The 16,767-nt window shown below is 41.2% G+C and overlaps 3 protein-coding genes across 7 annotated transcripts; 2 read left to right on the top strand and 1 right to left on the bottom strand.

Annotated features, from left to right (window-relative positions):
* Positions 1–5: 5 nt before the first annotated feature.
* LOC5520742 (serine protease 23) lies at positions 6–3,687 on the top strand. The gene is made up of 3 exons (XM_001640616.3): positions 6–703; positions 1,059–1,208; positions 1,950–3,687. Exons 1-3 carry the CDS (start codon positions 6–8, stop codon positions 2,401–2,403), a joined length of 1,302 nt encoding a protein of 433 aa, XP_001640666.3. The 3' UTR covers positions 2,404–3,687.
* Positions 3,688–4,779: 1,092 nt separating this feature from the next.
* Positions 4,780–11,711, top strand: LOC5520741 (peroxisome assembly factor 2). The gene is made up of 9 exons (XM_001640615.3): positions 4,780–6,271; positions 6,597–6,742; positions 7,139–7,320; positions 7,741–8,439; positions 8,712–8,796; positions 9,336–9,506; positions 9,837–10,031; positions 10,437–10,570; positions 11,288–11,711. Exons 1-9 carry the CDS (start codon positions 4,808–4,810, stop codon positions 11,425–11,427), a joined length of 3,216 nt encoding a protein of 1,071 aa, XP_001640665.2. The 5' UTR covers positions 4,780–4,807; the 3' UTR covers positions 11,428–11,711.
* On the bottom strand, positions 11,712–16,403 carry LOC5497944 (nematocyst expressed protein 3-like). Of its 5 annotated transcripts, none has more exons than XM_048730181.1 (8): positions 16,247–16,403; positions 15,001–15,068; positions 14,266–14,337; positions 13,858–14,028; positions 13,395–13,526; positions 12,823–13,025; positions 11,990–12,466; positions 11,712–11,923 (listed from the first exon to the last, which is right to left on the bottom strand). In XM_048730181.1, the coding sequence occupies exons 2-8, from the start codon at positions 15,059–15,061 to the stop codon at positions 11,801–11,803; spliced, it is 1,239 nt and encodes a 412-aa protein (XP_048586138.1). In that variant the 5' UTR covers positions 15,062–15,068; positions 16,247–16,403; the 3' UTR covers positions 11,712–11,800. The 5 variants fall into 5 exon arrangements, with proteins under 5 accessions (XP_048586138.1, XP_048586140.1, XP_048586137.1 ...); XM_048730183.1 differs by having other exon boundaries at positions 12,032–12,466; XM_048730180.1 differs by having other exon boundaries at positions 11,712–11,989; positions 12,056–12,466.
* Between the last annotated feature and the right edge of the window lie 364 nt (positions 16,404–16,767).

The raw sequence follows: 16,767 nt of genomic DNA, 5'->3' as shown, positions 1-16,767 counted from the left end.
TTACAATGCTACTAGGATATTTCACGGTCACGGTTATTGTTAGCGTGACGATACCTAGCTCGCTAGCGGTGCTTTTAGAAGAACTAATCGCAAGCGAACGCCATCACATGAAGATCGTCTCAAGGGTGCTTGGACCAAATACAAACTTCTCAGAGGACGGCAAAGCTCAATACGCAACGGTTGGAGATATCGATAATCAATACGAGTCTCCAGAAAAGTTATCAAAAGAGCTATCGTACGAAACTGCGTGGACAGCAACTGGCAAGCGACAGCTCACCATCGTCAAAGTTAATATAAAACATAAGGTTACCCAGCCACTGACTATCAACGCAACTAAGTTACGAATACCTTTTGAGACGGACACGGGATTCGATATCCCGAAAGCTTTACGACGACGCACTCGGAACTCTCGGGAATTGTACGGTAGACATCGGAGATATTATATACGAACGTATACCTATGCCGAGAGATACCCATTTCATACTGTGGTAAAGTTGTCTACGGGTTGCACAGGGACGCTGGTGTCCCCGCGACATGTCCTGACGGCGGCGCATTGCCTCCATACAGGGAGGGACTACACCAAGGGGTTCCGTACATTACGCGTGGGATTCTTGTTAAGGAACAGGACATTCCAGTGGGTTGATGCAGTACAGGCGAAGCTGCCATTGGCTTGGACCATGGGACAGGATCCCGATGCCTCGAGGTAATAATAATAATAATAATCTAGGGTTGGCATTACTGCCCTCACTGGCCAGTGAATAGGTTGTGCATCCGTTTTGTTTCTCTGTTCGTCCTTCGTTCCGTCCGTATGTCTGTTTGACTGTTATGAAATGAGAATACGACGGAGCTGTTTGGGTATCAATTAAAACATGTTGACTCTGCCACCTTGAAAATTAAAGAGTTGACTTAAAGAATGAAGCACCTTCAAGCAGTAAAGTTTTGCAATTCCATAGCCACTGGTTCACACAATCAATTGAAATAATTGTTGGGGATAAAACCTTTAGCCTTGTTAAAGTTTCTAAACAGTTGCCCTAAATATTATATTCCCTCTTGTGCAGGTACGACTACGCCATTGTACGGCTAGCACAGCGCCACAAGCGCCGGTATATGTCGATCACGTACAGTGAAGATGAGAGATTTGGGAGGGATACAAAAATTCACTTCACTGCATTCGAGGACGACAAACCCTCAAACACCATATGGTATAGGTAAGTTATTAGACCGCCCAATCAGCTTTGACCACTTGAAATCCCCAAGCTTGCAAGCATTGCACTTTTTTACGAGAAAATCAAGGGGCTGTTCGGGGGCTTCGTATTCGGGATGAGTAACCACGCCCTTTTACCGATCGACAAAAGAAATGAAATTAGATGCAATGAAGGGAATAAGCGTTATAAGACGAGTACAAGCTTGAGGTGACACGCCCGTTGTGCGGGATTTCTTAAAAGGAGGGGTGAGGTGGACTCGGGGAGGTACGACACAATACATTAGCTTTGTACAGAAGAATGAACCTTTGTACAGAAGAGTGAACCAGAAGAATGCATACAATACACCAAAAACTGGTATTTGACTCTGCCAAATTTTCGTCTTTAATAAGACTTCTGCCCTGAAAATTTGGAAGAGTCGAATACCAGTTTTGGTGTATTATAATGACCTATATATGTACTAATTTTGTGGCATTGCGATTTCTGTTTTCAAAACTAGTTTATTAGAGTGAAGGTTCCATACTAATTTATTATACTAATTTTGACATTTCCTTGAATTTTTGCATTACAAAATACAGCAGATAAAATCAAAGCTCTTTAACGCAACACCCCTCCTTCAACGGGGATGTAATATCAAAGTGTGCACTCCTCTACAAATCGAAATTTTCTATTTGATAGTTTTCTAGCGTACATTTTTTTTTATACAAAAGCCGGTTAGAATGACGTTAGGCATATCTCTTTTTGCAGAACGTGCTTTATCCGAACTCAGACGAACGACATGTTGTACCACTGCTGTGACGCGCAACCCGGATCGTCCGGTGCTGGAATTTATGCCTCCTACACAGATAAGGAGACAGGTGTCCAAAACAGGAGAATAATAGGGGTGTTCTCCGGCAACAGGAATGTCCCCTACCACCCTTGGTGGCCATATGTCGGTTGCCCTCCTATTTGGCGAGGGAACTTCAACGCGGGAATACGTCTGAACTCACTCAAATTCGAGCAAATCTGCAGCTGGCTGGGAGAAAAGCATTCTGGGCCGGACTGTGTAAAATTTTCCAAGAGTCAACGTGCGCGAGAACCAACTGCGGCCGAGCAGGGACTTGGGAAGAAAAGGCGAGGTCGTGCTGCAAGGAAAGCAGCAAAAAACCGCAAGAGGAACAAGAGACAAAAACGGAAGAAAAAGAAGAAGAGAAAGCCATAGTTTTCATAGCTGGTTTAAACGCCGAGATCAGTTGACAGCAGTCTCTGCTGGGACAGGGACTTTCGTCTCGAAGCAATTATTATACATTGAAATATTACCAAGTTTCCCCTTGGAAATAGAAAGTAGCCAGTATATTGGCACATATTGGACGCAAGGACGCGTTTAGACTATCAGGGAGAGCATTAGATTTTGATGTAAATACTTCAAAGTGTTTGTGTCCCTTTAGAGTTTGACGGGATTAAGACACTCACTAGATCTGATGGCCCACCAGTAGGCGCCTGCCAATCATCAGAGGAATGCTTAATTGCTCTCTCTGAAGCCTCCTAAAGAGCCGCGACTGTCAAAATCGCATATTAATGTTCCAACTTTCTTAATCCTTGTCTTGATGTAATAGTAGCGCGCATCGTACTACAAGATGCCCACTTCTCGGTTCAAATAGCTGTAAATATATTCTATATGAATATTAGTAGCGGGGATTCACTAACTAGGGTATCAGAACGGGGATTCTCGTCGTGACTTTTAAGCCCCGAACAAACGGCACCATGGCGAACGGTCACCAAGCAAGACGCTGCTGCCTCAGCAAAGACGGCGCTGTTTGTATACTTTTTTGGGACAAGAATTGGCAGGTGCTTTGAAATTGTTCCTCAACATTTGTTTAACTTGTGCCTGTTGGAGGTGTTTCACTGGGCTTTGCCATCAAACCGGCATTTGATAGAAACCTTTACTATGAAACGTAGGCGCGTTTCATGATACATGCCCCTAATGTTAATTATAAAGGCAGTGGCCATATGCTCGACAGTCTGGAAAGGTCCTCAATGGACTAAGTGGCTGACAGTTTACAATTTATTCAAATAAACCCTTTTAACTTGTCAACCTAGTGAGTTCAAAGTTGTATTTGTTGAGAAAAGGCAAGCAAATTGAGATTTGTTTTTTGTATTTAACGTTTTTTTGTTGACATTGTACACAATAGAATCGTAATTTTAGTGCCACTAAAATTACGGTTTTATTGTGTACGTAAACGAAGGAAAACATCCAATACCGACAACAAAACTCAATTCAGGTTTCCTTGCCTTTTCTCAACAAATATAGAATACTTCTAACTCACTAGGTCGATTATTTACTGGGGTGTTTGGAAAAAATTGAAAACTGTCGGGCATTTAGTCCATCGAGGACCTTTCCCGACTGTCGGGCATATAGCCACTGCTAATTGTAAAACTATTATAATGCCCTATTCTCTTTTACTTATATCATTTAAGGTTGTGAAATAAAGAAATTACACGCGAATTTAGGTTTTTAAAGGGTCGTTTCTGAATTCCCCTCCCCCTCCCCCCCCTTCCCCCTTCAACGGCTAGCGGTTCTAGGAGGAGGGTCTTCGTAATCTTATCTTTACAGATATAAAAGAGGTTACTTGGATGGACATGCACTATTTATATTGTTTATCTTTTTTGCCAAAAATTTCTTGCCGTTTCCTTCCTACCCAAATAAGGACAAAGACTGCACCTATTTACTGTTTTCACGACCCTTGAAATCTCCTCTTAGCGAACCCCTAAAGATGAAAAAATAAACGGGAACAAAAATGAGAATTACGTGGCGTCTAGATCGATTTCTACATCGACTGTGCACTATGGGCAATTTCGTTATCGTTATAGTGAGCTATTAGGAGAGGAGCGAATAAGCTTTTGGTTAAAGCCGCATTGTCACCAGTTTACTTCCGGAGGTCCGACGGAAACCTCAACCGTTAAAAGACAAAAGAATCTATTAAAATCCGAGATATTAAACAGGCCATCCGCTCTAAATTATCAATCAGATCCTCAAAGAAACTTTCAATAAACACACTGCTTTCAATATTTTGAAATATTTTTCCGTTAAAAATCATTGGATATTGTTACGTACTCGACCGGAAGTAAAATGGTGACAATGCGGCTTTAAGAGTTGGGGCAAATCCACCACCCTCCTTCCCGTACATCCGCTGTGTAGAGAGCGAGCAACACGGCCACACCCATAGCCACTAGTTCCAGACAAACTGGACATTGTCTGCGACCGAATGGACTGTTTCAACAGATAATGTAAATCTGTAGAATTTGGGCGTGAAAAGGCAATCCGTATAAACGCTCGCTTTATATAAAATGGATAGCTCCACCCCTTTTTGTCGCTTGCGCACGAAATAATATAATTGTGTGGCTGCTTTTTGGCTTCTCGATTTTTTTCGCGTCAATTTAAGTTTCGACAGGACAGTTGACCTTATGGTTAACTGCCTGGATCATGAATCAGCATTCAATTGGCCTCTCGAGTTTGTTTTAAGGCGGCCAGGACAGGTAGGTGATCCCATCTTCTTCTTCGTTATGACCGTTTCACTTTCCTTGGGTTGCCTGTGGTACAAAAAGGCCGGGTGCATTTGCACAAGATGGCTGACGAACATTATCTAGCCCAACCACAAATTGGGAAGGTTTTTAGTATCTCAGATGCTAATTTTGAATCTATTCTCGCTGACGACTGTACCTACACCGATGCCATTCTAGCATGCTCAGCAGAGACCGGAATTGTTGGGAAAGGAATGATCGTATACTGTCAAAATCCAAACATAGCTGGACCAACGGCGAAATCAACATTGATGAATGTGTCTCCGAGGGTGATGGAAGATGATCAGATTCAAGAGTTTACTAAACGTGGTGGATTACATGAGCATGATCAAAGTGAATCGCGATCGCTTCTGTTCCTTTCTACCGAGTCTTTCTTATCTCGTCATGATCTTGCACCTGGTAGGTCGATCCGGGTGGATTCCGCCACGGCTCTTCCTTTGAGTAGAGTGATAGTTCAATGCTCGTCTGAATACAGCCATGATTTGGTTGCGGATATTACGCGTTTCTTATGCATGAAAAGAAGAGTCATCAGAGAGGACGACAGCCTTAAGTTTCGTTTTGAATCTTGTAAAAAATACTTTATCCTACGCGTGTTGCTTTGTGAACCTGTGAAACAAGGTGTTATTGATGATGACACTATATTCGTGTGGAACAGATCCGATGGAAAATATGAGAGCGAAGAAGAAGATAATGATGAAGAAGATAATCAATTAGATGACATTTTGGAGATCTCATCGTTACTCCTTTCAGACTTTACAAGGCCCATGTCTGTTCAACAAGAAGTGGGAAGTTTTCGTCTGAACATTGATACAAAGACATGGATTGATACCTTTGCATCATCTAGATATCATAGCAACAATGATAGACTGATAGCTGATGATGTGAATAGAGTTTATGTTTCCATGGCAACACTGATGAGCTTGCATATGATGAGTGGTAGTTGGGTTAAGATATGGATATGGGATGGTAGTCCAAGTCATAGTGCAGATGATGCTTGTCAATCACTTGATGCTCCTAAGATGCAAAGTCATATTGTGCAACTATTTGCAAGTAATATTATCAGTGATAAATCTACATGGTGGAATATCCAAAGGAAAACTTTGTGCATTTCTCCTTTGTTGCACTTTAATTTGATAAATGATTCTACAAAACAATCTGAATCACACTGTTATGTAAGCATAGCTCCAATCAGAACACCAGTTCCAGAGTCATCAGTTGACCAAAAAGCTTCAATGTTCGCCTCTGAAGTTGTTTTATCTTTGGTTGTTACACCAAACATAAAGAAAGAAGAGTCATTCAACGCAGCTCTGGTAAGACACTTTACAACACCTAGACTTTTGACTACTGGTGATGTGGTGGGCATCATATGCTACTGGAAGGATGATCCTAGTGATTCAAATGATGAACACAGGAGCCGTGTTGTGTACTTCAAAGTCACAAAACTGGTGTCCTCCAGTTTTGAAAATGAAACCCTTTTTGTTGACACAGAGCACACCTCTCTTTATCAGGTGAGATACATAATTGTTATTGACTTAGTACACAAGCCATACAGGAACTTATGGCACAAAAGCGAAGTGGCATCAGATCCATATTGATCAAGCAAACAAAGACAATGAAACATTTATTTTACAGCATTTTGTGATAATTTCTCTTTGCTAAGTGTTGCATTGTTAATGAGCAGGCTTTGCAGGGATGTACAGCCTTCTTATTACTATTGCTGTATGGTTAAGTTTAAAAAATGCAAGTAGAGTTGACCTTGATTCACTTACACTGACAAAACATAAATAAGATGTTCTCGAGATTTACCTTATATTGTGTATTTTTAATTTTCAGAAAGGGTTTGTACACAGTTTTGTCCCAGTTTTGATGGAGCCTGTGTTACAAGGTGTTAATCACTACAAGAGCTCTCTCATTGTGCCAGGGCATAAAACATCCCAAGAAAAACTTGAAAAGATAATTCGACCTTACCTGAGCAAAAGGTTTGTGGAGTCACAGTTTAGTATAAATACACTTAGATAGCAATTATTAAAAATTGTCGTGGCACTTTTAACTACTTTTAGTAATTTCAAAGTATTAGTTGGATCAAAACCATTGACACATTACTATATAGTACTCAGAAATGTCAATTTGCATACAGCTTGCCCAATATACATACAAACTGAGGGAGGCGTGTTACAAAATATAAACTTCCCCTATTTTTGGAAATAGCCAGAGTTTTCATCCCCATAGACAGCATATTTAACAGTTTTGCAGCCTTAACTAGTAGGGAATTCAGGAGGAAAACATCCCAGCTATTGGGGAAGGCAGATGTTGTTCTCTACCACTTGTGGAATAGCCTTGTCCAAGATAGTAAACATCATGTTTTTGTTTTCTAGGGTCAATGGTCCTCCCTTTGTTCAGGTTCTTCTTACTGGCTTACCAGGGACAGGAAAAAGGGCCATATGTATGGCCGTGAGCTCTCAGCTCAACCTGGCAGTTCAAGAGATCAGCTGCTTTGATCTGATTGGCGACTCTGTTGCTGCTACAGAGACAAGAATAAAAAACCTCTTTGTCAGAGGTGTGTTTTATTTCATCAATTTATCAACTTGCAGTTGTAAAATAAAAAAAACCTACTGTAGCTGGTATACTATAATATTGCGCAGAAAAATGCATAGTGGGGGGGGACTTAGATTTGTGTGATGGAACAGGTTTCAAATTTCTATTGTATAGATGCTGTTCAGCCTTGAATACTGTACTTTAAAAAAGTACTGCCACTTAAATAGGTGCCAAAATATTAGAAATTAGGGAATTTGCTTGGACCACACCTAATGTACAATCTGTTTGAGATAAATATTGCTATGGACCACCCCCAGTGCTATTCTCTATTCTAGGGTTAAACCTAAACCCCATATGTTTTTATGGGAGCCAACCGCCCTCCCCATCTTGGGCTCAGTCCCAAGGGTGATCACTAATAGAGATATCAAACTCAAATTTTTAGCCAATGATTGTCGTCCCTGCATTCTTCTACTGCGCCATATTCATGCCATTGGCAAAGACAAGGAAGGACAAGAAGATGAACCACGAATTGCAGCAACTTTACAAGACTGCACTGAATTCATCAAGGACCAATCAGATTGGCCTTTGGTTGTCATAGCAACATCATCTCAGCCAGACTCAATTTGTTCAGGGATCTATGCCTCTTTTCTTCATGAGATTAAGCTTGAAAGCCCAAGTGAACAGGAAAGGCTTTGCATGCTGCAAGGGATTTCTTCAGTGTACAGCCTTGCGCCTGATGTCAACTTTGAGGTTCTTGCCAGGAGAACTGCAGGTTTTGTTCTTGCTGACTTTGCAGCTCTTTTTACAAGAGCCACTAGTATTGCATCTGCACGTGTGACCCAGTATCTCACAGCAAAACTGCACCTCAACACAAAGACAGAAGATCCATCACAGCTCTTCACTATTCAGCAGTGCATTAAATCAGCCTGCCGTTCAGGTGTCTCTATCAATTTCAAGGACTTCCAGGAAGCTCTTGATGCTCTGCAGGCTTCTCATGCAGATGCCATTGGAGCACCCAAGATACCAGACATTTCATGGAAGGATGTTGGTGGCCTGGATAGTGTCAAGGAAGAGATCCTGGACACCATTCAGCTGCCGCTACTGCACCCAGAGCTGTTTGCAGCAGGATTGAGAAGATCAGGTGATGAATTCCACTTTATACATTGGGTTTTCATGGTTATGTAATAAGAAGATGGTTAGTTATGTGGCAAGGCCACTTTTAAACTTTTTGTGGCCAAGCTATTTTGTGCCATCCTTTTTGAGAGCCAGATTTTTACACCATTCCAACTTAAACTGGCCTGAGCTCGAACTTGAAAAGCAAATGCCATACAACTTACCTATGGAGCCCCTCTATTTTAAAGTTGATATCTTAATAAAATGTTGATGTATAATACTGTGATGATTGCTCTCAAGGTGTGTTGCTGTATGGACCACCTGGTACTGGCAAAACTCTGATGGCAAAGGCAGTTGCAACAGAATGCTCGTTAAACTTCCTCAGGTATTAACATCCATTTTAATACAGGGCGGCTGGGAAGCAAAGTTGGCCGCTCCTTAGTGCATGTTCCTCTCACCACTGGGATCTGGCTTAGACTCCCAGTTCAGTTGTTTCGTACCTTGCACTGTCTGAGGGGCTTTCTATGCCTTCAACTCAACTCTATTGTATCTGTGCATGGTAATTTAGTATTCCAGCTGCAACGAGAGTGATTATATCCCCCTTTTTTGTTATGCCAACAAGATGTATGACATTTCTTCTACCAAATGTGTAAAAAGGATACTTTGGACACACGCCGCCCAAGTTCTGTGCTCTTTTTTTTTGTAGTAAATAAATTTAGAAGTCCTTTCTTCGTTTAGTGCTCTAGAAGTGTTTTTTTTTTCCGAAGGTTCCACCAGACACATTAACAATCTGCGGGGAAAAAAACATTTCTAGAGCACGAAACGAAGAAAGGACGTGAATACCTATGATGCATGACTGTACCACTGATCCACCATTATGACCTACGTCTTATGCCTATGTCTTATACACTTTTTTATGTCTAGTGTTAAAGGCCCAGAACTCATCAACATGTACGTGGGACAGAGTGAGCAGAATGTGCGGGAAGTGTTTTCTCGTGCCCAGGCAGCAAGTCCGTGCGTCATCTTCTTTGATGAACTGGATTCGCTGGCTCCCAACAGGGGGAGGAGTGGGGACTCTGGCGGCGTGATGGACAGGTAAATAAACACGTGACACGTGGAACACTTTTAAGTGTTTAATTAAAATTAAACAAGTGACTAGAATAACCAATCAGACACGTGGTTGGATTATTTAATCAGATATGTTACTGATAAAACTTAACCACGCAAGTGACTAAAACACTTAATCAAACCGCTTCTTTGCCATCGTTCTCACATGTATCGGCAAAAAAGCGTTAATTTTATTGAAACTTGTTATAAATAACCACACGTGACCCTATGGTAAACTGCGTGGATCATGAATCAGCACAGTCATGCCATACTCCGTTTCCATAAAGTATTGTTATAATACGTCTTTTTTATTATCAGGGTGGTCGCTCAGCTCTTGGCCGAGTTGGATGGGCTCCACAGCACGTGTGACGTATTTGTCATCGGAGCAACTAACAGACCAGACCTTCTGGACCCCGCCTTACTCCGGCCTGGCCGCTTTGACAAGCTACTGTATCTAGGGGTCAGTAAGGACCATCACGCCCAGCTCAGCGTGCTCAAGGCTCTCACCAGAAAGTAAGTGATCATCCCTCACAATGGTAAAAGACCTCACTGAAAGTAAGTGATGATCCCTGACAATGGTAAAGGACGTCAAAACGTATGTGATCATCCCTGACAATGGTAAAGGAACCACAAAAAGTATGTGATCATTCCTGACAATGGTAAAAGACTTCAGAAAAAAAGTATGTGATCATTCCTGACAATGGTAAAAGACCTCACACAAAGTGAGTGATTATCCCTGACAATTGTAAAAGACCTAACAAAAAAGTAAGTGATCATCCCTGACAATGGTAAAGGACATCACCAAACGTAAGTGATCATCCCTGACAATGGTAAAGGATGTGAATACCAATGACAATTGTGTTCGATTTCAAGGAAAAGGCCTTTGACGAGACGTTAGCCACATTCTTTGTATTGCAGATTCACTTTTTCAGCGGATTTTCGGCTTGAGGAGTTTGCGAATAAGCTGCCTCTCAACCTGACAGGAGCAGATCTTTATGCTATGGCCAGCGATGCTCTTCTTCAAGCCATGCGCAGAATTATTCAAGAGACAGGTGTGTGCACATTAAAGCGACAGTGCTGAAAAACGTATGTGCATGCGCGTGTTCTGGCGAAAACAAACAAAATCTCAGTGTTGACTTGTTCGAAGAAAGGTACGAGAGGATGACTTCAGTCGTTGGTTTGACTAACTGTACGGCATTAAAACCATACTGTACAAAAGATGATAGATTTGTCATAAAGAAAATTATGGCCTTAGGTTTGGTCTAGTTTTCTTAGCATTCACCAAAATGTGACGGTTCGCCAGTAAAACGCCGCCGTTTCAAAACAAAAAGGCTGGTTTACTGCGCGGTACTGGAACTAGTCTTGCGTTTTTCAGCACTGGCCATTAAAGCAGGCATAATACAGAAAATGATACCTGAAACGAGATGTATATTTGTATCCTACACTGTTTGCTGGATCTTTTGAAATAGGAAATGGCCATTATAACTGTCATCTAACACATCTTTCATAGGCCCCTGTCTATTTGCAGACATTAGAAATTATAAATGTCATGGTATTAAATTAACTAGTCTAGTTGATTAACCTTTTAGATTTTCTGTATGTTTCGGTAGCAAAAGTTTAGATCTAGATGGGTCTAGTGACTCTTTAAGCTCAGGAATGGGTTAGAATGTGAGAATATGTATTGCCTCTGAATGCACCTGTCCACATCACCTCTAGAAACCTTTTTTACAGCTTTTTTTTGTTATATTAAGATTTTTCTCTATGGCCAGGTGGTAATGCCGACGCTGCTGAAGATGCTGTGATTGAGGTATGCCTTGCAGACTTTTGCGTGGCACTGCAAAACCTCACACCATCAGTGTCCTTTCAAGAACTTGAGAGATACAAGCAAATAAAAAACACTTTGGAATAAGCTTTACACCGAAGCTGCGCTTCGAAGACTCAAGATAAAGATAGAAGCAGAACAAAAAGTCAACTTTACATTGAACATTGGGGGAAGGGAGGGGGGCTGGTTTCTTTGGACACTCACAATTCAAAATACACTGCATTTTCCATCTTCGTTGAACGAGATTACCTGCTTGTGGGGCCACGATCAGTCCTGAAAGTTATGCCGGCCAAACTTTTGGCTAGAAATATAGACCAACCCTTTTGTACCCAATTTTTTTTCTTAAACATTGATAAAACTGAATGCATAAATTCTTTATTATCTTTTATTCTATTCATGACTATCAAGCATTATAAGATTGCTTAACAAAGCAAACCAATGATATAACATGCCCAATCAGTTAGTGGTGTCTCTTGTGTCCACTCTTGCTTTTCTTGACTCCCTTCCTCTTGCTCGGCTTGCTCTTACTCTTCTTGCCAGGCATGGGCTGCTCAGAAGGTGCAGCCTCTGGTGCAGGTGCCGCCTCAGGGGCGGGTGCTGAAGCAGCCTCAGGTGCTGGTGCCGCCTCAGGGGCGGGTGCTGAAGCAGCCTCAGGGGCAGGTGCTGAAGCAGCCTCAGGTGCTGGTGCCGCCTCAGGGGCGGGTGCTGAAGCAGCCTCAGGTGCTGGTGCCGCCTCAGGGGCGGGTGCTGAAGCAGCCTCAGGGGCGGGTGCCATCTCAGGGGCAGGGGCGGGTGCCATCTCAGGGGCGGGGGCGGGCGCGGGTGCTGCCTCAGGCTCCGAGGGAGCAGCCTCAGGGGCGGGTGCGGGCGCCGCTGTCGCCTCAGGGGCTGAGGGTGCGGGTGCCGCGGTCGCCTCAGGGGCTGAGGGTGCAGGTGCCGCGGTCGCCTCAGGGGCTGAGGGTGCGGGTGCCGCGGTCGCCCCAGGAGCTGAGGGTGCGGGTGCTGCTGTTGCCCCAGGAGCTGAGGGTGCGGGTGCTGCAGTTGCAGCTGGATACTGTGCACCAGGTGCGTAGGTAGGCTGGGGAGCGTTCTCGTAGTAGGGAGGTAGGGTCGCAGGAGTTACACCCTGGATTGAAGACATATATATTGACATGAGACACTCTTGCTATACGGTTCTCTGCTGAGCCCTGAATGTATGGGATACAATCTTGTGTGATGCGTCTTTATAAGGGTGATAAGCAAACATAAAGGTCACCAAGTGTGGAGTGGAAAAAGGATGTGTTTTCTTTTAATGACTTACCAGTTGTGCTGTGTTGACTTGTTTCTGGTACGCATGACTAGGCCTTATCTCAAGGGTGGGGTGAAGAAAGGCGTTATTGCTATGAAAAACTTACCGTTTGCAGTTGGATATGGTAATTTCTGATATGCATTACAAGCCACTTGCTCAGGTGTTGGGTGGAGAAAGGTTTTTGATTGACTTACCGGGGGTGCTGTGGGGTAGGGAAGAGGCTGGTATGCATACAAAGGCTCAATGGGTAGTGGATATGGCTGCGGCGCTTCAGGGACATAACTGTAGACATCGCAGTTGTACGGACAGTGGTTGTCAATGTAAGTAGCGGTGCTACAGTAGCCGTACTGACCCCAGAAAGGGCATCGAGGATCAGTGTCACATGGGCCTCGAATGTCTGATCAAAAAAAAGATAGATGTGTCACCAGCAAGCTTCTTGTAGCTGTTAATGAAATGTGAATAATAGTGACGACTATGACGGGCATCAACATAATACTGCTTTTTTTTAGTAATTATGATATGGATAATGATGATTATTATGATATCGATAATGAAGATAATATTGATTATCATGATATTGATAATGATGATAATTTGGATGGTTATGTTATTATTAAAAAATGTTAATAATCATAGAGTTGTCGATCATGATGTGACTGCATCTGGTTATGATGATCGTTATGATGCTGTTTTCATTCTTGAGGATGATGACAATCATGATGGTGGCAGGTGATAAAAGTGCAGATAATGATGATCGCTAGCTCACCTGGTTTGCAGAGCATGCATGTTTTTCTGCAGTTTTCAGTGGCCCAGTCGGGATTGGTGTAACACACGTCTGGATTGCACTGGTCGACCTCTATATCTACACACATCGCACGAACAACTACCACATCGCTCACTGAAAAAAATAACACACATTTGCATTAACATTTGCATTAACAAGAATACTGATACAGTGAAACATTGACATTACGATCCCCTTAAAAATATGCGATATTTTTTTTATCTTCCCGAGCATTTGTTCTGAGCTAGTACCATTACTACCTAGAGACCTGGATACTCAAACTTTTGGAGATGCCTTTTTACAACTTTAGAACCAATTTCTTATCGGAAATAAATATCGGAAGGAATATTTAAACACAAATACTGAGAGATCAGCGCATCGGACTTCTAGATATTCCCTGCTTTATATCATAATTTGAAAACACCTTATAGGCACAATAACTCACGTTTGCTTTTCTTGTGGAATGTTTTTTTGTCGCAAAGCTTGCAGCTGACAGGACATGCCATACGTGCCTTGTCAGGATTGTTGAAGCAGCTTTTCTTGTCTTTCTTTGCTATTTTTCCGAATGCCTTGCAGCTATCGTCATAATCCTTGCAGTACTTGGCGGATATCCTATCTGAATAAATATAAGAAAAATATATATAAAAAATGGCGATAACATTGATGACAATCATGATGCTGCTACCAATGATTTTGCTGTGGATAATTACAAATAATGAAGATGATGATGAATTGAAACCCGAGTTTACTTTAAATCTGATATAAGTGATAATAACGTGCAGTTCCAAAAATTACCTCCCCTCTCCCTAGGGAATGTTTTAAGTCTATGAATATGATGTGTTGTTTCACTTACTCAATTTGTAATCATCTGCGAGTGTACGATGACGGGGATGTTTAGGAGATCGGGTCTTGCTCTTTTTCACGGCTGGAAAAATATCGTGAAAGGTCAGGTATAGATCAATATCACAGTTATCTAAAAGTCTGACCTGACCAGGGAATATGAACTTACTAAACTTACTGTCAACCACTACCCAACAGCTATTATTAATTAATTTGACTTATTGCCTTCAAGCGCCTGCCTTGAATTGCTTAAATTGACCAAATCACTAAAAACAAAATCTGATTGGCTTTCATTAGTCATAACAGCACTGACCTCATGTTAGACAATACTCGTTTTTCGTTAGTTACTTTTTCATTAAAACTAGCTCCACTTTTCTCAATTCTCATGTGCACTTAATGATAATAAAACAACATTCAAAAGTTTTTTTTTTTTAATACAGTACCCAAACACTGATATATAGGGGTTTTATAATAACTTCTATACAATCAAAGTTTATTTTTAAAATGAGTTTTAAGACCTGGTTCAAACTTGTGTAACATATTTTTTGATGATTAACCACGCTTTGAAAGCGGCACACTCTAGCAGCCTGTAGGAAACCTGATATTCCCCACACGCAAATAGTGTATATTTAATGAGCCACGTGACATCTGAGAATGTCGTTCTCTGTATATTGCTTTTTCAAGATCAACCATATCTAATGGACCACTTCCTAAGTTATATTTATAGAGACCCTTGTCTAGAACTCACATTTAGCCTCCGTGATGGCGATAATTACAGCAACCACAAGCACAAGATATACAACCCTCATGCTTGATCTGAAACAAATTACAAATCAACGTGGTAAGGGAACTGGTATCCCGGTAGCAGAGCTCTCTCCCTGAAGGGGCAGTGTCATGGTACTGCGCATGTCTGGAGTCAGTGTTTATTGTAGGTTTTCCATTGTTTACAAACAGTTTATCTGTAAATGATTTGTTAAAATAATATGCAATATTTTATTGAAAACTATGTTTATTGACAGTTAGTGGTCATTTTCTCTGAATTTAAGTCTCCCACGTGAACCAAAGGCTTATAAGTCAATATTAGAATTTGATTGAAATTCATTGTGTCAGGGCCGGAGAGCTATTGCAAAGCTCTCACCATGACACTGCCCCTTTAAAAGCAGTTACGCGTCCTTTGTCTGTTATGTACAAAGGGAAATGAAAGAATGAAATAAACTAAAACTACAGGAAAAAAAAGTAATAGGCGTCGCGAAATTGCTGAACTGCTTGGTAAACATGAAAACTGCAGGGTGAAATAAATCTCGCCTAGTCACCACAGAATGCGATAAATAATGCATATCATTGTTCTGTCATCGCAGATTGTATCTTTTGAAAAAGATTGACTTTACTAATAAAAGGAAACATGTTTGGACTTTAAACATAAACTGACATTGTTTTAATTGTTTCAGTGCTTTAGTAAAAAACAAAAAAGCTTATTATCCCGGCAAAACAATTATTAAGTTTTTATTTTTAGTAAAAAATATTTTACAAATTGTCATAGAAAATACCAGAGTGAAAATAAAATACTTCAGTCTTTTACTAGTTTGGTTTTCTGGAATGAAATAAATGAATTCTTAAATATGCTATGCCAGAGGATTTTGTCCTATGGCTCTACATGGAACACCAAAATATTTTCTAAATCAGGTAATCATTCAAGCCCTATAGGAAATAAAATACGCTTGTTGTGTTTATTTTTCTTATTGTTACATTGTTTTGACTGCTTTATTTCTATTTTCAATATTTGTCTATAGTTCAGTATTTTATTTTACGGGAAAAAAATACGTGATGTATTTTATCAAAAGAGTATTATAAAGATTAGTTTCCGTTAGAATCTCTCTTTTATAACACTTTTGGACATTCTGATCGGACATTCTGTGTTTAACTTGAAAACCCTGTTGTTATTAGACCAACAAAAATATTTCAAACAAACTCTTTCGTAGATAGTTTTCACTTACCTGAGGAGTAAAGTCCTCTACGCCCCGATTTCTTTGAAGGGTATGAGCTATTGTTCGCCGATTTCGGTCCCTTAAATGGATCTAAGCTTAGCAACGCCTTTTAGCCGGTCACATATCAAGTTAATCGTGCAAGCATAGCGCTACTGTGACTCACAGAGAGGGGGTGGGGGACCTTATTCAAACGTCTACTCAAATACAAAAAGGAAATGATTGCAAAAAAAAAGTATAGCTATAACGGGATGCTTTACAAAATTAAGTTAAAAGATAACCATGACCTAGAAAGTTATTAGGCGTTATACATATAATATGTCGTGAAACGTGACGATAACATACACCCTCCCCTCTCCACTTTTTCTCTGGACACGTTGAACTATACGGTTATAAGAATAACGGGTTCCACGAGCTCTAGTGGCGGTGAGCAGGTAACACGATTCATTGCAACAGGGTTCGTATTCATAATATGTCGTCATAACAAAGGCGAACCTGTTTTGGCTTAAGGCGAAGCGAACATTGTAGTTATA

Source organism: Nematostella vectensis, chromosome 7 (assembly GCF_932526225.1).
Source record: "Nematostella vectensis chromosome 7, jaNemVect1.1, whole genome shotgun sequence".
Classification (NCBI taxonomy): Eukaryota; Metazoa; Cnidaria; class Anthozoa; order Actiniaria; family Edwardsiidae; genus Nematostella; species Nematostella vectensis.
This window is presented reverse-complemented; position numbering and strand designations above follow the sequence as displayed.

Bases quoted from the DNA above. Each gene is read 5' to 3' on its own strand.
- LOC5520742 (XM_001640616.3), top strand. From the start codon at position 6: ATGCTACTAGGATATTTCACGGTCACGGTTATTGTTAGCGTGACGATA. The intron at 704-1,058 runs GTAATAATAATA...CCTCTTGTGCAG, and splicing joins CAGGATCCCGATGCCTCGAG to GTACGACTACGCCATTGTAC. The intron at 1,209-1,949 runs GTAAGTTATTAG...CTCTTTTTGCAG, and splicing joins TCAAACACCATATGGTATAG to AACGTGCTTTATCCGAACTC.
- LOC5520741 (XM_001640615.3), top strand. From the start codon at position 4,808: ATGGCTGACGAACATTATCTAGCCCAACCACAAATTGGGAAGGTTTTT. The intron at 6,272-6,596 runs GTGAGATACATA...TTTAATTTTCAG, and splicing joins AGCACACCTCTCTTTATCAG to AAAGGGTTTGTACACAGTTT. The intron at 10,571-11,287 runs GTGTGTGCACAT...CTCTATGGCCAG, and splicing joins CAGAATTATTCAAGAGACAG to GTGGTAATGCCGACGCTGCT.
- LOC5497944 (XM_048730179.1), bottom strand. From the start codon at position 15,061: ATGAGGGTTGTATATCTTGTGCTTGTGGTTGCTGTAATTATCGCCATC. The intron at 14,029-14,265 runs GTAAGTGAAACA...ATATTTATTCAG, and splicing joins CGCAGATGATTACAAATTGA to ATAGGATATCCGCCAAGTAC. The intron at 12,467-12,822 runs GTAAGTCAATCA...TCTTCAATCCAG, and splicing joins CCTACCCCACAGCACCCCCG to GGTGTAACTCCTGCGACCCT.